General features: G+C 40.0%; 5 protein-coding genes across 8 annotated transcripts; 2 read left to right on the top strand and 3 right to left on the bottom strand.

Moving 5' to 3' along the window:
* The first annotated feature begins 2,768 nt into the window (after nt 1–2,768).
* Nucleotides 2,769–5,107, top strand: ccdc197 (coiled-coil domain containing 197). Its single transcript, XM_070920141.1, has 9 exons — nt 2,769–2,875; nt 2,973–3,018; nt 3,179–3,355; nt 3,457–3,614; nt 3,703–3,785; nt 3,867–4,039; nt 4,125–4,235; nt 4,318–4,434; nt 4,521–5,107. Exons 1-9 carry the CDS (start codon nt 2,769–2,771, stop codon nt 4,704–4,706), a joined length of 1,158 nt encoding a protein of 385 aa, XP_070776242.1. The 3' UTR covers nt 4,707–5,107.
* A 1,096-nt stretch (nt 5,108–6,203) lies between these two features.
* LOC139297462 (ubiquitin thioesterase OTUB2-like) lies at nt 6,204–8,894 on the top strand. Of its 2 annotated transcripts, XM_070920142.1 has the most exons (6): nt 6,204–6,265; nt 6,388–6,468; nt 6,578–6,696; nt 6,815–6,899; nt 7,777–7,968; nt 8,077–8,894. In XM_070920142.1, the coding sequence occupies exons 2-6, from the start codon at nt 6,388–6,390 to the stop codon at nt 8,281–8,283; spliced, it is 684 nt and encodes a 227-aa protein (XP_070776243.1). In that variant the 5' UTR covers nt 6,204–6,265; the 3' UTR covers nt 8,284–8,894. The 2 variants fall into 2 exon arrangements, with proteins under 2 accessions (XP_070776243.1, XP_070776244.1); XM_070920143.1 differs by lacking the exon at nt 6,204–6,265 and having other exon boundaries at nt 6,376–6,468.
* ddx24 (DEAD (Asp-Glu-Ala-Asp) box helicase 24) lies at nt 8,396–13,078 on the bottom strand. The gene is made up of 8 exons (XM_070920140.1): nt 12,196–13,078; nt 11,628–12,086; nt 11,386–11,539; nt 10,058–10,573; nt 9,450–9,525; nt 9,137–9,325; nt 8,920–9,049; nt 8,396–8,824 (listed from the first exon to the last, which is right to left on the bottom strand). The coding sequence occupies exons 1-8, from the start codon at nt 13,076–13,078 to the stop codon at nt 8,535–8,537; spliced, it is 2,697 nt and encodes an 898-aa protein (XP_070776241.1). The 3' UTR covers nt 8,396–8,534.
* A 1,323-nt stretch (nt 13,079–14,401) lies between these two features.
* Nucleotides 14,402–16,313, bottom strand: serpina10b (serpin peptidase inhibitor, clade A (alpha-1 antiproteinase, antitrypsin), member 10b). Its single transcript, XM_070920913.1, is given in 6 exon segments — nt 14,402–14,659; nt 14,754–14,901; nt 15,101–15,374; nt 15,477–16,101; nt 16,103–16,113; nt 16,277–16,313. Coding segments are annotated over 6 exon segments (1,287 nt in total). The 3' UTR covers nt 14,402–14,467.
* Nucleotides 16,314–17,846: 1,533 nt separating this feature from the next.
* atxn3 (ataxin 3) lies at nt 17,847–21,331 on the bottom strand. 3 transcript variants are annotated; one of them, XM_070920038.1, is made up of 11 exons: nt 21,277–21,331; nt 20,551–20,715; nt 20,419–20,463; nt 20,236–20,321; nt 20,060–20,126; nt 19,897–19,984; nt 19,687–19,816; nt 19,369–19,532; nt 19,018–19,174; nt 18,599–18,663; nt 17,847–18,515 (listed from the first exon to the last, which is right to left on the bottom strand). In XM_070920038.1, the coding sequence occupies exons 1-11, from the start codon at nt 21,319–21,321 to the stop codon at nt 18,463–18,465; spliced, it is 1,065 nt and encodes a 354-aa protein (XP_070776139.1). In that variant the 5' UTR covers nt 21,322–21,331; the 3' UTR covers nt 17,847–18,462. The 3 variants fall into 3 exon arrangements, with proteins under 3 accessions (XP_070776139.1, XP_070776138.1, XP_070776140.1); XM_070920037.1 differs by having other exon boundaries at nt 18,463–18,515; nt 18,608–18,663; nt 19,369–19,549; nt 19,620–19,816; XM_070920039.1 differs by having other exon boundaries at nt 18,463–18,515; nt 18,608–18,663; nt 19,369–19,535; nt 19,681–19,816.
* Between the last annotated feature and the right edge of the window lie 436 nt (nt 21,332–21,767).

Below are 21,767 nucleotides of genomic sequence, written 5' to 3'. Positions count from 1 at the left end.
ATGATGGTATCTATCAGAAATTAAAGTCATAGCAGCAGCAGCTCTTTTCTTTGTTTGTGTATTTTTAAAGTTTTAGATGAAAAACGTGTACCACGTTAGCTGAAATAAAATAATTATAATAATGGAATATCATTTTGTCACATTTCCCCTCCAGTGTAGGTTAACTACTGTTAACTACTCCAGCTTGTTGCTGTAAACACCAAAAGTTAGATTAGAAAGATTTTTTAAATGTGATTTAAACATTTATTTCCCCTCACATGAACCAGATTTAACATTAAGGTCATTTTCAGGCACTTGACCACTGGAGAAATAGTCACCTGTCCTGAGCTAAGCCAATCAGCCTCACATATTTAAATTATTTCACAAACAAGTCTAACCTTCAAATATTTAGCACAGACAAAACTTCAACATCACAACCTACAGTTTTCTTTGCTGTTTTCTTTTGATGACTAATTACACTGATCAACTGTTACAACTTATAACCATGCCATGTAAAACAAACAAACAACTAAATTACTTTATTTCAATTTATATAGAATTTAAATAATCATTTTTAACCACATAAAATAACAAATTTTAACATTTCAAATGGATCGTACTCAGGGATTGTTATATATATATTTATTTGTAAAGGGACATCTCTACTATAAATATATATATATACCTCTTATAAAAAAAGTGCCTTTTAAAGTAATATCATGTTTCCTCACCTGAGCAAGTTTACTGTTGAGTTGGCTGAAGTGTGGCGACTCAGGGAGTAGACAGCCAGCCTGTCTTTGATATCATTGTTTAGTGTCTGGTAAAGAGACCTGGATCTGCTGACTGCGATCATCACAGGAGATGTGTCGTCCAGTCTGAGGACCCGGACATCCAACAGTGTGCTGCTGTCGTCTTCATAGACCAGTGATGAGGCCGATGATCCAGACTAGAAGAGTAGAAGTCAGAACACTAATAGCAGCAATTGTATTAACAAGTTTGCAAAGTCCCTAAAATATAAGATAATAAACCGACACACACAGTAAAATACACACATACTATGTAGTCATACTGGGTGAATTAGAGACCAAGCTCATTTGACAGAGCTGAAGTCTGCACTGGCAGACATCAGAGAGCAGCAGCTCAAGCAATGAGGACAGATGCCTTTTAAGGGCATGTTCAACTGTGTTTGATTCCACTTGATTCTGCTGCTCCAGAGGCAACACGGATGTGAGGTCGTGCGTAGTGCTACAGTGAGTTATGCAGCAGAAAGATGTCCTTAGAATAACACATGAAGCTGCAGTTACAATTTATTTGCTCAACTATGATTAACGGACTAAGAAAATGCTGTTATTAAAACAAAGATGAAATGCAAACACACACACACACACACACACACACACACACACACACACACACACACACACAGAAAGAGGAGATATTTAAGCATTTGTGTAAAACTTTTCCTTAAAGCCTGAACCATAACTTAAAGACTTCAACTCACCCTTGTGACAGTGTTCCTGATTCCTCCGTCACAGAAGTTGCTTTAACATTACAAATGTGTTGATGCACCTCTATAACACGATCTAATATCCGTTTGTTGTATCAGCTCTTACTGTGACATGATGAAGTGTGAAAAACAAGCATGCAACAATGACAGCTGATTTTTGTTTCACAATCACTTCTCTGGAAGTGTTTGCAAAAAATGCTTCCTGCATCTAAACTGGAAGTGGCCTCTGGTTTTTCTTTGACACAAACAAGTCCTTCAGCGTATCTGTTTACAGCTGGAGGAACTCAACTATGTAGACTAGCTCTGAGGCTGTTTCAACATTTCTGAGGAGCTCCACATTTTAGGCCAACAAAGACACACTTGGTTATTTAACTAAAGCAGTGAAAGTTGAGTTAAACATGTGCTTTTCCTGTTATGACATAAAGCCTATCAAATGTGATATTTTTTAAAGGCCCCCTCCACTCAAAAATGTGTTTTGCTAATTGTTGCTTCTCTGTGCAGAACGATGTATCAGCAGAGTTAGACACTAAAAGGCTGTTTTCACATTCATCTGCTGAAGGAGGAAAGTTTCTCTCTGCTTAATCGGGGTTTAGTTTAACTAGTTTGTGTGTTGTGTGATGTGGAAACTTGAAACCTCCAGTTCACATACACTGAGAATGGACCTTTCAATGAGATCTTGCATCCACCACATAAACTCACGAAATGGAAAACATTTGCATACTAAAAGTTTCTGGAATTTTGAGGTAGAGGTAATAGATGTAAATAAATAAATAAATTTCATTTCAAAAGTAGTATTTTATCTAGTATATCTGTCTGTCTAAAAACATGACTGAATGGGATCTTTAATGGAAAGTTTTTATTTCTATTTATGCTTTTTATTATTATCATGTCTGCAGAGTAGCAGAATGTATCATGTAACAGTGCGTCCCAAACACGTCCTGGACTTCAGAGTCAGCAACCCACAGTTAGGTCCTCCGTACAACTTGGTTCACGGGAATTAGATCGGAGTGATTCCTCTTAATGTCCTCCTCGTCTCGGACCTCTTGACGATCTCATTTCTATGCCTCTCATTCAAGTCAATAAAACAGAACCGCCTCCTTGGCAGTTGCCATGACAACGGAGGAACGATACCGGCGCATTCCCTGTTGTCTCGCCCGCGTTTCCCAGGCAACAGCTACACAAATCCAGGAAAAACATCCGGAAAAGACCCTCGTCGTCCCTCTGATCGTCCGAACGTGGAATAACTGTCTACTCGTCGGGATTCCTGGACAATATATAAAACATGACGACTTCTTCTCTTCCGGTCTTAGATAGCAGCGATCCCCGTCTAAAACTGACGGTGGAGAACAGAATAAAAAACATTTTTGTTACACAGTCGGAAGACACCAGGTAGAGGCCTGTGCTTCAACTTCCTTTCTCTTTAAAAACCCATTCACGAATGTTTCCATTGAATGATGTTGTTACTGAAAATCTATTCTCTCCTCAGACATAGAAAGCAGGAAAATGTTAACCACATACCTGTTGTAACAGAAGTAAGTATAAGATGTCAACCTGTGCATTTAAGAAATATTATATAATATTAAAATAATACAGAAAATTACACGTTGTTGCCTCTGATGACTCTTTAGGATCTTTTAGTACATGGAAAGCGTTTTAGTGTTTGTGCAGCTAATGGTGTTTTTATGTGTGTAGACTTCCAGCAGAGTCCTCGAGACAGGAGTGAACACTTTGCAAAAGACCCTGGTTCTGAAGAAACAGGCCGAGTTGGCTGAGGTGGATGAGCAACTTGCACTCAAGCGGCAGGAGTTTAAGAGCAGCGTGGAGGCTCTAACTCTGAGAAGGTCTGAACTGGAAATAAAACAACAGCTGGTGAGTTGACATCTCCTAAAACTACTTGAACACAAGAATGATTGGGGAGTAGATATCTGTCACTTAAAGTGTCCTAATACAGTTGGGGTTTGTTCACCCAGACTAAAGAGAGGGCGATGAAATTTCAGAAGTTTGTGGCTGAAAATGAAGTGAAGCGACGCAGAGCGCTGAAGAAGTACGAGGCTGCACGGGAGCAGAACATGTCGAAACAGAGAGAGGTAGAAGATCTGACAAAACAGCTGAAAGAACTTAGAACCAGGTGAGAACTTTAAACCAAAGCCTTAATGTGAGGATGATGCTCATTAAGTCACTTTTTTACAGCAGATTTACCATATTTCAATTCACAGACAACACGTTTTAAAGGAGAGAATGGCAAAATACAAAATCTATGAGGACTACTTGATGAAAACACTAGACTATCTCCCCAGCAGTAAGTTCAAAACTGACTTTGATTGCCCTCCATGAGTGAACTTTTACATGAACTGGCTGTAAAATGGACCATCTTTTTCAGCTTACCTTAATAATGGGTCTGAATCTTTGGTTATGCCCATCATTCGGCGCCATGAGACCTTGTCCATCACCCACCAGGAGCTGCTGCAGCGTTTGGGCCGTCTGGAGGAGGAGGTGGAGCAGGGACAGCGACTACTGCTGACCATGAAGCAGGAGCACAGCATTAAAAAACTGGTCAGACACAGATATTCACAGCAATTTGTCTTAAGTGACAGTGCTTGAATGATCAACCTATTAAGAGTTTCCATGTGTGTTGCAGATGGCCAATAAGGAACTGTCTGAACTCCAGAGTGAGTTAGAAACCCTCAAAGAGAAGAACAAGCAGGCGGAGGTCAACCTGCTGATGGAGCAAGGCCTGTCCCGAGTGAAGGTATGCCTTCAAGATTATAAGGTGGAAATTACCCTTTTGCAGGTAGAGCATTGAATAGAAATAATGTACCGTTATCACTCAGGTTGAAGAAGTGGGAACCTTGCTTATGGCCATCAACAGCCTTGCAGATCAGTGTTATCTAGCAGCATATGGTCCCCTGGAAAAGATGAACATACTGACAATGATGGACATGGTGAAGGTAATATCTTAAGAAAATAGTTGGTTATTAATATACTAACAATTTACGTTTCCCTAACCTTTAACTAACCAAGGGTTTGATTTCAGGAGTACATTCTGGACAAGGCAGACACAGAGAAGAGAGCGAGGAGGCTGATGGAGTCGGGGTCTGCAATGACGAGTAGAACAGCTCTGACTGACAAAAGAGAGAGGGGATCAATGAAAAGCATCGGCAGTAAAACACAAATAAAAAGTTTGAGTAAAGTCAGCAGAAAGAGTGAGACAATGAGTTGATGTGGAACCTTTACAAAGTATAGTGGTGTTTTCATGCTTACAATAATCGAAGTTTGCTGAGTGTGAAAGTTCATTTTTGACCTTGGAAGTAGTTGGATAAGAAATGTACTTTTGAAATGTAGAACATGATAACATGAAGACTGTGAGATGCAGTTGAAAACTCTGGAAAAAGCTAGTAAGTGAACCTTGTGTTAAGATATTTTTGTCAGAGCGGTTTGACTCTTAATTTGTTTGAGTTTGTGTAAGAGGTTCAGTGTTCAAAACTCTTAATGCAAAATGCTATGCACCAAATTTTGCACTTACACCTTTTGAAAATGTGGTTGCCACATGTATTTGAGAATCAGAACTTTGCAAATGTCATTGTTGCATTTTAAAATAAAATGGTCACAATTAAATGACGCTATCGGACAGGAAGTAATACCCATTAAAACAGGGTGTGCCATGGTATGTATGCAGTTTTCTCAGATTTAGATTATACAAACAGCAATGAGGAAAGACTATTACTGTGTTATAAATGATGTAAAGAGTAAAGAGATTCTTATTTATTAAATACAGAAATATAACGTAGCAGAGAGAATCTGACTTTCCTGTTGTAAATCTTACATATTGTGCAGGGCCAAGTGTTGCATCCATTTACATTTTCTGTTCTGTGTCTATCTATCTATCTATTTTTGCACAAGACACCAAACATTAGCAGCAAAGCAAATTCTTGATTCTGGCCTGCTCCGTGTTGTCAGACACTGTCGTGCAGGTGCAGACAGTGAACACCAATTATATTGCAATGCTACTCCTCTGGACAATGCAGCCAAAGCAGCAAAACATGTTGAGATATACATTTTAGGGGTTTATTTTGTCAGTCATGTATTGTACTTAATACTACATAAAATGAAAATACACAAGTAAAGTACGTTGTACTTCCACTCCACTACATTTCAAGGGGAAATATTAAACTTTTCACTCCTCTACAATAATGTGACAACTATAGTTAGGCTACTTGTTACTTTGGAGATTCAAAATATATCAACAGATATATGTTGCATTATTGTATATAAAGTTATTAAAATTAGCCCCACTTCGACCAGATAGATTGAAATGCAGTATTTTTACTATGATACTTACATACATACTTCTGTACTTTTACATAACTAAGAATTTAAATGTAGGATTTTACTTATACACAAAGTTTTTCATATTTAAGTTTTGCTCATTTTTCTACTTATGGGCGTGAGTATTTCTTGATGACTCTCATGCCAGCTGACCTTACAGCAATGGAAACAGAGAGAAGCGTGTCCCATAATAGGCTAATTGTGGGTTGCCATGTTTTGAGCTAACATGGATTATTACACTGGTTTCTATTTTTAGACTCATTTTTAGGGTTGACGAGTTTTTCGATTTCAAAAAGTCACGTGCGAAGGCATGACTCCAGCGTTCAACAAACCATGTACTGGCCCTTTAAGACGACACGTGGTACATGCAAACATCCGGTTTTCAGAAAAATGGAAATAAAATTGCAACAATGTTTTGACACGCCGCTTTGACGCACGGAGTCTTGCCAAACTGTAATTACGTTTTCTTACGTTGTTTCCATGTTGTTGAAATACGAAGGTATGTCGTGTGGCCGGTCGACCCTCGAGACCGCTGTTTGGTCTCGCGGATAGTAACGCTGTTTGTTTCTCGACAGATGGAGGCTGGCGGTCTTGTCTCAGGCAGAGAGGACATTTCATCGCTGTTTCCTGAACAAACGCCGGGTGCCAAATATAAAGTAGGCTTGGGTGGGGTATGGTGGTGTAGGCTACTGCAGGGGGTCATAGCCGCCCCTCTCAAATTAACGGGTCCGCCGCATATTAATGACACCCATTGTCCTTTGTTAGGATTTAAGCACCCAGTTTTCCTCCGTGAGACAAGTGAGCGGGGACGGGAACTGCTTCTACAGAGCCCTCTGCTTCGCACACTTGGAGTCAGTCCTACACAATGCCAGGGCTTTGCAGAGGTAAGTTATCATCATCATCATCATCATCATCAGCATCATCATCATCACTGCCATCACTTGTCCAAACTGAAGTGACTTCAAATTTAAGGTGGTCTTGTCTTACTGGTTTCACTTTCAGATTTAAGGAAACAATTATTGAAACCTGCAAAGACTTGTCTTCTGCGGGATTTGAAGAGAGTTCCTTCAAGCACCACCTGAACACAGTAAATAATGCATGTTCCTTTTACAGTCACATCCTGTTCATTACCCACCAGGTAGCATTAGGTCAGTAAGGCACAAACTCTTAATAAGCCTGGGAAATAAAGGAAATGCTCAGAAGTAAGTAACACTAAGGGAGGTTTATTGTTAGGAATGAACCAATCAGAAATAACCTCATGTCAAACAATGCAACAAAGTTAGGCACAAGACAAGCCGATCACATTGTCGAGGGAAAAGTGGCAGAGGACCTATTTTATCTTCAAAAATCCAGTTTGGGCCTTTGGGCAGTCCTTAGTATTTGACATAATACACACTTATAGGCATAGCATGAGGTATATAGTAGAACATGGATAAAGCAATAGTATTAACTTGGATAGGTTAGGTTTATGAGAATGTTTTTATGGTGGGCGTTTGTTGAGTCAGCTGTAATTTCATTCAGAAAATCCTCTGGATAGAAAAGTCACTTTTCCAAATATATTGTAATTGTACTTGAATCTACCCTTTCATTAGATTGTCAGTCCACACTTTTAACTGCATCTTCATGCAGAGTTTTAAAGTTAAACATATTATATATATGGAAAAAAACTGTAACCAGCTGAAATCTCACATCTCTCATGTGTTTGGTAATTAATTACATTGACGGAAGCTGACTGAAATAGGGAGGGCCCACTGATCTGACACCATATCACCTTGGAACCTCCAAGTCCTTACATGAGGAGCTCCTTACTAAGTGTGATTAGTCTGCTATTAGATCCCTCTGCTTATTAAAAATGTGCAGGGAGATGAAAATCAAAGTATTCAAGACCCACTTCTAGAACTGGGAAGAGGAGTTTTTGTGAAATCAATAAGTGAAAATACCTAATTGTTGCTGTTCTCTTGAAGGTCGTAAATGTGGTGGAGCAGTGCCAGGCTGATGAGCAGGAAGACCGGCTGCTCAGGCTCTTCAATGAGCAGATGACGTCTGACAGCGTGGTGCAGTATCTCAGGCTGCTCACTTCAGCGCACCTGCAAAACCATGCCGACTTCTTCCGCAACTTTGTCGAGGCGCCCAACCTACAAGTCTACTGTCATCAAGTTAGTAACAAAGTGTTGCTGCCATCTAGTGAAAAAAATAGTAGGTCATCTTTTAAGTGAAGTTTAAACTGTTAGGTTTGGTAATGTCTTCATTTTCTCTTCATTCAGGAAGTGGAGGCCATGGCGATGGAGTGTGATCACGTGGACATCTTGGCGCTCTCACAGGCCCTGGACATTTGCATCCACATTGTCTCCATGGAAGGTGATGAGCAGCAGTTGGCTCACCACATCATTCCAGAGGGTGCTGAACCCTCCCTGCACCTCCTCTACCAAACGTCACATTATAACATTCTCTACCCACGACCTCAACACTGACCAGAGATCCACTAGGACTCAGCTCAACTCAGGAATATAGACTTTGGTTGAATAAAATCCCAACTGGGCTTTAAGAAACTTGTGAAAACAGATTTTTATAAAAATCTTGCAGTGTACAGCGATTCAACAGCATCTGGAAATACAATTTTTGCACATTGTGCAAGAAGTATTTAAATTCATTTATGTAAAAAGAATACATAAATCAATGTTTACATAAATCCTGTCAAAGATGGCCTTTTTAAATTCACATGTCACTGCTGCTGCTGCTGTTGCTGTTCCTTCTTCTTCTTCTGCTTTTTCTGCCGTGGTTGAACACCTTTCTTTAACTTCTGTTTCTCCCCCTGTATTGAAACACTGGTGAGGGCAGATTCCATCCCTGCTAGAGGCAGGTGAGGCAGGGAAAGCTTTCCCATTTGAGTGGGGTACTTGGTCTTTGCCAGGTTCTTGAATATAGGCTGGTCGATCAAATGCTTCAAATGCTTTTTCATCCCCTTTACCATCTTCTGCTGCTCTCTGTCATCGTCCTCATCCTTTCCTCTGCCTGTGGACATAGGTCGCATATTCAGTTGTCTGTATTTAACATTTGTCATTAAACTGAACATGTTACAAGAGATTGTGTGCTTTGTTGGGTCTTACCAAGTAAAAGATCATCATCCAAGTCCACCTCCAGGGCCTCTGCTGCTTGTCTCAACCAGGAGTTGTGGTGCTTCTCCCTGCTATTGTGGAACTCGATCTTCTCTATCTGTCTGGCCAAGTTTACCCGCTCCTGTGGAGGGACACACACTCGACGATAAACTACCAAATATGATCTCTTTAATGGCACAAAAAGGCAGGACCTAATGCTGGATCTCACCTTGATTGCTTCCATACATTTGATCTCTATGGGGAACATGGGAAGATCCTCGTCCTTCCCAAGAGCCCTGTAAATCTTTTTGAAGTTCATCATGTCGTCCGGGCCTATTAGCAGCAAACTGAGACCCTCTTTGGTGGCTCTTGCTGTTCTGCCACTTCGATGGACGTAAGTCTCAGATGTCCTGGGAACCTGGTTAGTGTCACAGTTAATCAGCACCCTTGTTTTTATAAGATATACTCATGTTGTTTGAATATAGGTAACTGGTTTTCAGTTAAAAATTATAAATGCTATGGAGAAGTCAAAAAAGGCTTACCTGATAGTGAATAACATGCTGAACGTTGGGGATATCCAGTCCTCTCGCTGCCACATCAGTAGTCAGCAGAACACAACTGAATAACATTTTGAAATTCAAGAGTCAATTCAGTAAGTGGCGAGGTGTCTGAGACAGAAATATGTTATGTTATGTTGATAAAAGGAATGTGCCACTGAAGAGATGCCAGATTTTTTTCCTTCACTACTACTTAATAATAAAAAGGTGTGAATATCACGTTCTATGACAGTGAGCACAGGGTTACTATTAATGACAAGAACTGCAAACAACTTGGCCTCTTAGTTACCAAATTAATAATTAAGATTAAAATAAGTACATCTCAATGTGATAAATGATTGTAATTCTATTTTTTTTTTAACTTCCACTGAACATATTCTGTAAATATATCACTTATATATCATAAAACTCAATGATGGAACTAATCATGGGAAATATATTCCAGGACTTTTCGCACAAACCAGATGAAACCCTAAAGCCCTTAGTTACAGTTAACAGGTTTTATATTTCATCATATACACACGATTACTAGATGAAGTCCCAACCTAAGGCAAATACCTTCAGACTGCTACTGCAAGTGTGTGCACACTCACCTCTCCCTCTCAGCAAACCTTTCCAGGTTTTTGAGGCGTTGCTTCTGGTGCATGTTGGCATGAAGAGGCAGTGGAGTACGGTCCAAGATAACCAGCAGGGAGTTCAGTCTCTTGATACAGTCTATACTGTTGGCAAACACCATGGTGCGGCCAGGATACTGGAGCAAGAAGTAATAAAGGTAGAAATCCTTCTCCTCCTTCTGACAGTGGATTCTGGTCTCTGTCAGCGTCTCAGCAGTTGCCTCCTTCCTCGTCAGGTCAACAATTTTGGGTTTGGACCTGATCCCCACTTTCTCCATGAGGATTTCCAGCTTGCTCCTCTGGTCCAGATTCTTCTTCTTCTTCTTCTGCAGGAGGCGGGTGGGCAGGCTGCGAGCCATGGTCAGAGTGGCCGAGAACACAAATGTTTGCCTCATGGGGTTAAAGTGCACGGTGTTCAGCATCTCCAGAAGACTCTCCAGCTCTGCAAAGTGGCCTCTCTCCACCATGCGATCTGCTTCATCAATGACAAGGCACCTGTGGAATGACACAAACAAGAGTAGTTAATAAAAGGTCGCATGAACAGCTAACAAATGCACTAAATTCTGGAAGGAAGTCACATTTGAAAATTGGCTAATGTGGTTCCTCATCCTGACCGGCCTATAAAAATCAAAACACACTCCATATTTTTATTTATTTTTCAGTGTAAACATAAACAGCATGTTGCTGTAAAAAAGCATTTGTCATCCCCCTGCCCTTCAAGAGCCAAAACCAATTACTCTGTTTGTCAAAATCTGATGAATAAATGAGAATTCAGTACTACAGTCAGTTTTTTATTGACTTTCAGTGGCTTCGTTTTACAAAATCTGTTGTCCAAATTATTGAAGCATATTGTAATTAAAAACAAATATGATATACCGACCTGTATCAAGTTTGAGGGCTCTCTAAAACTTTTTACACAATTTGGAAATCCCTGATCACCCCCTCATCCCCTCCACTGATAATCGTTGTTTTCTTTTCCCCCTTATTTTGTGCCCAAGAAGTTAAACTGAGTGGGCGTGCAGGTGGGGATACACTGTATGTTTTTTGTGTTAAAAAGTAAGAAAGTAGAAATTAAAATTTGAAGAAGTTATTGTAGTTTTTGTTCTACATGAGTGATGACCTTTGTCTGATGTAATGCAGTACAGTGGGACGCAGTTTATTGTACTGAATTTGATTATTTCATCTGTGATTTTGCCTGTTGGCCATATCTTGATACATAACGATATGTGAAAATATTCTTCTTCTATTCTATTTTATTCTTATTTTTACCATATCCTACAAAAAAAGAGGTGCAAATTGGGATTTACCTGAGCTGTCTCAAGTTCAGCAGGTGTGGATGCTTCTCCTGGATCAGGTCCCACAGACGTCCTGGAGTGGCAATAATGATCTCTGGTCTTCGCTTCAGCATCCTTCTTTGTTTCTGTTGAGCCATTCCTCCCACCACTATCGCTGTCTTGATGTCTGCACAAGAGTGACATCTTTAGTATTCTGACTTTCATGATTCTGTTTTAATTCATTCAAAAAAAATCGTTAAACTTTTATGACGTACCTGTGAATTTTGCGATAGCGTCAATGTGGTGCTTGACCTGAACAGCCAGCTCCCTGGTGGGAGTGAGCACTAGACCAAGCAGAGGCTGACTCCGACTACCAGCAGGTTTTTCTTCTGCTTCAGCTGTGGGGTCAAAGTCCAAGTCCGCATTTTCGATTACTTTAACACATCCAAGCCTCTCGTCGTCATCTTTTTCTTCACTGTCATGTTCATCTGAGTCACCTTGATCCTGCTCTGTGATGCTTTCACCATCTTCTTCCTCAGCTTCCATGTTGTCCTCTTCCATTGTGGATTCAGCTGTGTCTCTCGACTTTGTGGACTCATCTACATCTGGTAAATACAAACTCTCCACCTCTGTGGTTGGTTCAGTGCTGTCATCAACAGGCTTTTCTGAACCGGCCCTCCACTCCAGGATGGTGTGGATCATGGGAATGCCAAAGGCCAATGTCTTTCCACTTCCTGTAATGACAGTGCTCACATTAGCTTCACATGCAGAAATATGACGACAGATTGTTACGGGACAAAAACTTTAACAGCAACTTAAAAGAGCAAAAGTATTTTTTCTTACCTGTCTCAGCCGCCCCCAGGATATCCATACGATCCCTGATAGCTGGAGGCAAAGTCAGGGCTTGAATAGGGGTCGGCGAACCAAATCCAAGACTGCTCAGTGCCTCTAGCACAGGAGCAGGAACAAACAGGTTCTTCCATGCACCCACATCAGCATTTTTGTCATTAGAGCCAGAAAGTGCTGCATTAGTCCAATTCTTTTGCTCCTTTTTGGGGGGCTTTGTCACTTTATCTTGAGTGGATTTTTCTTTTTCCTGAGCCTGAGGTTCTGATAGAGGCTCCAGGTTTGGTTTTTCCTCTGGGACTGTGTCCTTTTCTATCTGCTGCTTCTGTTTCTTTTTCTTCTTTTTGTTGCTCTTCTTTGTGAGTTTTGATTGGGCATGGGTTTCTGAGCAAATGGCCGTTTCTTTTACAGTGTCTTCTTTAGCTGTTTCATCTTCCCCTCCCTCCTCAGCTAGATCCTCCTGTGTCACTTCTGCAGAAATGTTTTCTGGTTGGACTGACTCCTGTGCAGTCAGTTTCTTATTTTTCTTCTTCTTCTTGGCTTTTTTCTTGGCTGGTTCAGCTGTTTTCTCTCCATCTTTGCTCTCCACATCTACCTTCTCTCCAGTCTCCTCTTCCTCTGTGGCTTTTCTTTTCTTCGCTTTCTTCTTCTTCTTCTCCACTTCTTTTCCTGCTTTAGCTGCAGTCTTCTCGGAGTCTAACAGACGGTAATTTGTCAGTTCTTCAAAACACACCAGACCCTCCAAGCCCTCCTCGGAGAAGATACTGGGATCAAGCTCTACAGCTTTCCATTTGCCTTTCAAATGGATGCTCCGTTTGTCATTTTTCTTCAGTCCGGAGGGCAGACGTTTATTTTTCGGCTTCATCTTCTTTATTTTCATTTTCCTACAAATAAATAAACTAGCCCAGTTAGGCCAATATGTTAAACTGTCTCCCACAAACTGAGTTGTTAAAAGCGTGTGTGTGAAGTTAGCTAGCAGCTGGGTGCCGAGCCACTGCAACTACGTAAAAAATGCTCGTAAATATATCAGATTCAATCGGCTGGTAAACAGTAAACAACTATACAAAAAGTATAAGTAAAAACCATTCAAAACAAGTACTACCTTGACTGGCTGTGGTTTTTCGAAATGTCAAAATCGTGTTACAAATGATAACAACCACGCATGACACGAGGGCGCAGCCATGACAGTGTTGGTCACGTGGTTTGAAAAACTTTATTTGTCCAACAGCAGTTACAGTCAAAGATACAGTGATTCTCTCCTGCAGGACGCGGCCGTTCAAAGGTTACCTGAATATATTTATTCTTCACTGGGAGTAACAAGTCGTTCCTGCTACTATTTGTTTAGTCAGATCCTGTCTTATCAGCAAATCACATTCACAAACATCTTAAAATCCTCTATTTGAAAACATCAATAGCCTGATATCTGGTGATCTTCATGAAATCCCATATTAATACGATTCAGAGAAAGTAATACCTTCAGACATTTCTAATCTGACTAAGCTCAGTGGGACACGTCTAATTAAGGTTGGCTGTATTGGTACCACCCTTAATAAAAGGTTTATAGATTTTAAGTAATGACTTTATTGATGAATAATAATACATCAGTTAACATCCATTAATAAGAACAACTTCCATGTTACCAGGTTGTGAACAATCTCTTGCTGGTGAGCCGTCAAGTCATTAACAAATGTTCATGAGTTTCCACCAAGTCTGAAAATACATCTGCAGAGATATATGCAGTTATAAATAACTGTTAATAAGTCATTAATAAAGGGTTGTGTTTCTCATTTTCTAATAAGCTATCATTAAAGTTTGCAGATCATCTGTATATAAATAAGTCATGGGTTAATGGCTTTTGCAATAGCCAAGTGTGCAGTTTGTAATGTTAATAAATATTTAAAGGTTGTTGTCCAAATCCCGTAAATAGTGCCTTATTGGAAAGTGGTACTGACGTATTTGATTGACAACTGCAATCTAACTAAGTTATTCATTTACTCATTATATGAAAAGTTATTAAATTGCTGTGGCGCTCACATGTATAAACCCAACGCTGCTCTTATTTAGTATGAGTTTTGGACACTTTTGTGTCAAAAGCTGAAATGATTTGATTAAACCCAAAAGAAAGACATACTTCTTAAAATTCTTTATTAATAGGCATTTTAAGCCAAATTTAAAATTAAAGAAATGCATCAAAATAGCCTTTTTTAACCTGATTAAACTCAATGTCATGTGCAAACACTTCCCAACACAAACAGTACAGTCATGACTGTTAGTTTCTGGTGGGGTTGATCACCCTGCCCATGAACAGCAGACAGTTTGTGTCTTCGTGGTATATAAAGAAGAAGAATGGTCTGTTGACAGTGAAGGTCCTGGGTAGGGAGTAAGGAATAATGCCAGTTGTTGTGGCAGCGGCTGCAGTGGTCCCTGCCTCATCCACCTCAATCACAGCCTTGTGCAGCATCTGCGATTTCACAGTAGACATAAAAGTTCAAAATCCGCAGAGGTTGGAAAATTTGCAAGTATGTTGCTACAGCATGGTGAAAGTGAAAACTAACCTCTGACACTTTGATGCCTTGGTCCTTAGTCAGCTTTGTCAAGTTGGCTGAACTACCGAAGACACTGGCCATGCCCATATCTGGTAGAAGGTTGTGCAGGGAATACGACTGCTCCATCTTGAATTTGGGCATGTTGACTTCCAGTTTGCTGTAAACAAGACATGGCCGTGTGAAGTAGACTCACTTGTTATCTGTTGCTGTAGCTATTTGATATCATGTATTTGCATGTTTGTTGCTGGGGGCTTTTTACAGCACCTTTCCAGAGAAGATAATAATAGCTAAAATAAAACAGAATACGGACCATAAAATAGTAAAAAAGCTAAAGAAAGAAGAGCCTGAGCACCTACGTTTTTTGCAGCTTTTTGATCCAGCTGAGGAACCTCTCAGCAGTGATCTCATCATCAATTGCAGTGTAGTCCATGCCTTTGTCAGGTAGCAGGATAAGCATGGAAACGTCCGTCTGGTAAGGTAGCTTCAGCACTTTGGCACCAAGAGGATCATCGTCCATTGTGTAGAACTTATCCTCTTTAAACATCATCGGCACTTGCTCAACACTATAGTTGTCGATGTAGAAGGGTGCATTTTCAGTGAAATTGGGGTTGAAAGGCATCTGCCAGGCTCCTGTGGAGGAAATAATACTGTTAGTTTAACTGTGGACACTAAGAGTCAAAGCACAGTTATAAATCCAAGGTGAAGTTCTGAACTATGACTGATTCAGCTTACCCTGGAAGAAAATTGTGTTGATTAACATGAGTTGGGTCATCGCATCCAGGGTGGAAATCATATCTGTCACTTTGTCATCCGTCTTCTGCTTGATGTACTCATTGATGAAGCTGATACTCCCTTTTGAGTCCGCAAAGTCTAAACTTTTAACATCAGCATCAAAAAACATCTTGATTTGGTCCTCAAATTTCTTCTCCACCCCAAACTGCTGCCGTATTAAGAGAGCCATGCCTTGCTCCAGTTTCAGTGACCCATTCTGTGTGATGTTCTCATTGAGGAGTTGAAAGAGTTTTGGGATAAGTTCTGGCTGGTCGTCCCGCTCCAGCTGCTCCAGGTTGAGTCCCTTCAGTATTTCCTCGTGCGTAACACCATCAGAAGCCATTAAGAGAGCAGCAAAGCTGGTAGAGATGCTCAGAGGTGAGAAGAAGATGTTTTTGTCGTGGTAGCTGGATATTTTCCTGTAAAGGTTCATGGCAAAGTCCATATTTTTGAAGGAAAGATCTGAGATGGTGGCATTTGGAAGGTGTGCTTGGTGGACAGGAGCTAGGAAGCTCATGTAGGTTAAAATGAAAATAAATCCCATCTTCATTTTGTGTGCCGCCATATTTTGAGCCTGAGAGGGTTTTTGGTGCACAACCTGAAACATGCAGACAAGTCGATGTCAAAAGATATTTCTTTAAAAAGCACATTGAACAGTAACACAATAACTCACCCATCTACAAAAACATTGTTTTGAAATCCAGTATTCAATTGGGACTGAAAAATATTTTTTTCCACGATTAACTATCTGTCATACATACCATTCCACTTGGGCAAGATTACGTCTGAAAGCTCCATCTATTATTTGGGGAGACAAAGTGCAAGTGTGCTCTGAGCGTTACATATTAACCTCGACATGCCGCCTGTTGTGTTGACCCAAACGTCAGAGCTGTTTTTCGAACGGTCTCTTTTCCAGAGGTGATGTCACAAGAACCAGCCATAACTGCACAGTAACATTAAGTTACAAACAAATGACACGTGAGAAACTTCAGGAGGAGTGAATGTCACTTTAATCCTCGAATGAGAACTGATACATTAAATAAAAAGAATGTGCTATGGTAACATGTGAAATGTAACAAAAATGATGAGTACTTATTGTAAGAATGTAGTGAGTGAAAATAATGTAATGATAAAAACCCAACGGCCAACATTTTATACTCTGTCACAAGTGCATTTTAAATAGGAAAAAAAAACAGATCCAAAGGAAAGGAAAACAATAACGAAATCATGGAATCTTCTTGGAAGTCATCCAGCACAAGAAGTCAAACATTGCATGACGTCCAATACTTTTTTGGAGGCATCAAGATCTATCCATGCTGAGCCGTCGTGGGTTCCAGAAAACATAATAACTGTAAACAAATTTCACTGTTTGTGTAATGCTGTAATGTGGTCTACTCCTTAACATTGTGTTGTAACCAGAGTTTGGTTTTCAGGACTGAACGGAAGCTTGTAGAGGAAAATCAGAGAGATTCTAAATGGTCTCATGGACAGAAGCAAAAGCAAAGGAAAAATACAATGAACACTTCAAAGTGTATCCACGGTGACACATTTTAGATGTTTTGTTTCTGTCTTTGGATTTTAAATGACACAAATTATGAGGTTAAATAACAGTCACCCTTCGTTCTCAATATTCTATTGTTATTTACGAAGGTCATCAATCAGCCAATGATGATGTATACAACACTGCTCTAAGTATTACTGGAATACAGGATGAATCAAATCAGTGCAATTAAAGTATTTCCGGGGCTGTAACATACGAGAGTAAAATCAACGGTTTGTGAAGGTGTGTCAAAGGGAGAAATATCATTTTAAAAATATTTTCTTTATAATGAATTCCTTCTTCAGGTGAGTGACAAATACTGATGAAGAGAAACAACAGATGAAGTCATATACAAGGTAGGCTGGTTGGACATGTCAGACTTTTGTTTTTGGTTTTAAGTGATCACACTGTGCTGGAAAAATGAACAATGTATTCTATCTATCAGCTGCAGTTTCATGGCGTTTACAGATTGCTTCTTTGTTCCCCATTACATGTCGACTTACTCTGGACAAGATATGGAAAATATGCATCAGCCAAAATGATCTGACTCAGCAAATAGCTCTATAATATTATTTTGTTCACTGTCCATCGAAATGAGACAAAACACCCTTAAATTTAGTGTTTGTGAGCTGTGTAATCGTACATTATTCATTATGCCTACTTATACACTTAAAAGGTAAAATCAAAGCCACAACATCAGAAAGTTGTTGTTGTCTAAATACCTTGGGAGTTCACTCTTAGACATTCACAAGTGAAATGATTGATGATGTCAAGAATAACTGACCCACACATGTTAGTGCTGCTGGCTAAAGGGATATTTCAGTACATTGAAACAAGAAATGATTTCAAAACTACAATGGTGGTCTGGTGGGACAGGCGTTGGAATCACATCTCATGTCCAACAAATGCAAGTCCAATATAAAGGAAGGAGGCTCTGTCATTATCTATTAAACATTTATCTGTGGTCTTAACATTGGTGTCCTATGGTTTTCACAGAACAGCCATCTCTGCATGTATTCAGTAAACACACCCTTTGTATGCTGAAGATTCCTTTCCATCTCTTACAGAGGAAAAACGAGAATAAAAAACAGTATACAATAGAAATAGAAGGCGCCATGGTAAAAAGGCAATTGCAAACTTGGATTAACTGCATTATGAGTTCTGTGGTCACTCTTTTCCCAGCCTCAGGGCCTCAGTGAGTTAGATTAGACTAACTTCTGCTTTTCTTTGTCGTTGTTCTCTTCCCTATAGCCTGTCAGCGAACTAACCAGGGGAAACGTGTCAGCCTTCTGACTGTCCTTATGTTCGCGTGTGCAAAAGGTTAGAGGAAGGAGCAAAGCTACCCCTGTAAGGGGTTGCCAATCCAGGCAGCTGGTAAACAACATAGGCAAACCTTTCACACCTTCTTCACTGGCTGGGCTTTTGTTGTTGGTCCTCTTCAGAGCCAGTGTTTACTGATCCTAGATGAGGGAATAGGGCTAGGTTAGATCATATTCATAAAATAATCTGCGCTAGATTTATAGTCAAAATCAGATGGACTTACCTGAGCCACCTGTTGATTTTGTGTCTGGTTGTTGAGGAATGTTCGGGTGAGCTTGTTGCTGCTGCCTAAGAAGTCAACAGAGAGAATTTGAATAAAAATCCACACACTCATTTTCCGTTCACACAAAGGGGGTGGACAAAATATCATGAACACTTCAATCAGCTATAAATACAATACAGCAACAAAAATGGCCATATATAAATACCACCACATAAATGTTTATATCAATGGGTGTTGATATCAAATGTAATTTTCAACAATACTTTTTAATGAGGACACATTTACACCATAAAATTGAACATCATAAAATTCACAAAGCAGTTCTTATTGTAGGACTATTGAACTGGATCTCTAATAAGTGTTTACAATATTGTGTCCACCCCCTGTACACTGGTCACCAGACATGCAGTTAAACCTACCGATCAAAATAGGCTTGTCTCCTCTTCCGCAGTTCCTCTGCAGTGAGCGTCTCATTCTTGCCTCCTTTTTGTCCTCCTGCAGCACTCCCTGCTACCTGGCTCCCTGATTTCACATTTCCCATTTCAGACTCTGAGGACTTGTTGCTCATCACTGCGCCTATAATATTATAACAAAACAAAAAGTATTGACACAAAATGGCAAAATGATAACAAATATATGCTTAAGACAATGCTATCATTATTAACCTGGAATACAATTTGTGAAAATAAGACTGAAAGGCTGAAATCACAATTCATTTGGACAAAGACACAATATAATATTCTAAAAGCTTTGGATGACTCATCCTTTACCTTGCATGCTGAGCTGTATAGCCCTGCGAAGGTCAGCTTCTTCATCTTCCACGTCTATGTCCTGTCTGCTGAGTGCCAGAGCTCTCTTCAGCTCTTCATCGTCATCCACAACCTCATCCTCCACAGCAAAGCCCATCTCCGTCTGGCTCAGAGCTGCTGACCTGCTGCTCACAGTACAAGGCTTAATCAGTTACCACATGTAAGTCAAAATTTTATTTTTAGTAACATAGTTTAGAAGCATAAACATAAACTAAGACACTTCTTTTTGAGTAACTTCTGGGTCCTCCATATTGTATTATCTGTACATATAGCACATACCCTGCACTTGTCTGGGCCTCATCCTCTCCAATAAGCCTTGGCCGCTGCTGCTGCTGCACTCTCATGATCCCAAGGATCTGCTCTGCTTCACACTCAGGGAGGTTTCCTCGGATCACAAATATGGAATAACCTGCACAAATACAACTTTTACAATCTTTTCTGCATTGCAGCATCTGAACATACTATAAATAAAAGTCAATTTTACATTACCTTCTTGCTGTAACTGTGCAAGGAAAAGGGCTAGATAGGTATCTGATATCAACTCTGGTCCAGTCAATAGTGAATTCAGGTTAAACCACTGCAATGAAAACAAAACACTGTTTTTAGTAAAACAGATGTATTAAAATTGTTTATGATGACAAGAGCCTCATACCTGTTGTCCAAGTTTGCGTATAGTAAACCAGTGCTCCTTGTAGTTGCAAATGAAGGCTTTCTCATTTCTGAAACAGGAAAGTAGGAATAGCTGTCACCATCAACTTAAACTGTAAAGCAGTTATGTGAATACAGATTAAGACATCACAAAATAAAGTCTTGACAAAGAAACTTTACATTGGATTAATCATCAGGCTCTGGTACTCCCGGCTGTTGAAGAGGATTAGCTCCAAGCCCCACACTCTCAGAGCATTGCTAATTACCTAGTGGAATAAGATGACAGAAAAGGGAATTAATATTACTGACTTATAATGGTTATTAATCTGTTGTAACAATAAAAAGTGAATCTCTTAAACTCACTTGTATTGAAAAGAACCCACTGTCATCCATGTTCCCAGATGGTTGCTAGAAACACATTCATAGAGCATAAAGTTACTGTTTGGTAATAGCATGTATAAATAGGCTCATCCTCTACAGTATAAGTCTCCTCACCTGTAAGAAGGTCCTATACTCCTCACTGGCCATGCCTCCCTCAGCCATCCTCATTCTCTCCTCTTCATCAAGCTGATGAGCAATGGAGGACAGATCTACAGGAGTGAAATACTCACCCTGCAGAAGGTTGTTGAGACAGTGTTGGGCGCAAAGAGAGCCCTCTTGCTACAAATGAAGGATCAGTTAATGTTAAGACACTGGCGCAAATGACACTTGACACATGATAGCACGATGAAATAGTTGTTTTCTTTACAGCTAGCTAAGTTAGTTAGCTTTATGGACATGGAATTAGCTAACACTAAATTGTTATGGAGTTGGTCTGTCCCCACGGCAACAGTCATACACCAGTGGAGCTACATACAGCTAGCTCACGTACAACTACTCTTTATGGTCCTTTATAAGACCTGACTAGCTTCACATAGCTAATGTTAAACCAGTTATTTTACTAACTTGACAAAAACAAAACAAAAACATGCGTGCGGCTGTTACAAAGCTTTCTGCGATGTTACTCCCATCTGATAAAGAAACTTTTCATAAGCTCTGACTAGCAGGTGCAATTAGCATGTTAGCTGCCTGGACAACAATACTGCCAAACACCACCACAAATCTCTTAACACCGGCCAGATAGCGCCGGTAAACAAATCGCCGCTAGATGGCCCAAGGCTTTCCAAATAAACACGACTAATTACTTATAGCTAAACATTTAAGTTAAACGTTTAAACTTACTTTCTCATGAAATATGGAATCCATATTCAGCTTTCTGTCAAACATTCAACTCTGACCTCTAGCCCCGCTGCATTCATCACCCTGGAAAGACGGGAAATCTCGACCAGCGCCCTCTAGTGGCTGGGTTCCTTCACTAGCACCATCTACATTCAAATCTCCATTGGTGAATTTTTACATTTATACCAGCGACATCACTGAAATTACTGGCTTTGTGTGACACACAGAGCAATATACCCATTCGACATATTATACACACTGACCCACAAAGTGTCTTTGTTAGTCACATTTTTGTCTGGAACATAACATTGAACGAAAGAATATTATACATGGACTCAAACACAACCTAATAATTGTCTAATAATGTATGCAGAACTTGTAGGATACCACCAGAGGGCGAGTCTAGCATACTTTTTTGTTTACAAAATGCTTTTTTTGACCAGAGGCATATTATTAATAAAAGAAGGGACAATTTTGCAAATAAGTGTCCTTTT

The sequence above is a fragment of the Enoplosus armatus genome, chromosome 15, assembly GCF_043641665.1.
Source record: "Enoplosus armatus isolate fEnoArm2 chromosome 15, fEnoArm2.hap1, whole genome shotgun sequence".
NCBI lineage: Eukaryota > Metazoa > Chordata > Actinopteri > Centrarchiformes > Enoplosidae > Enoplosus > Enoplosus armatus.
Note: the sequence above shows the minus strand (reverse complement) of the source record. Positions and strands in the feature narration are given on the sequence as shown.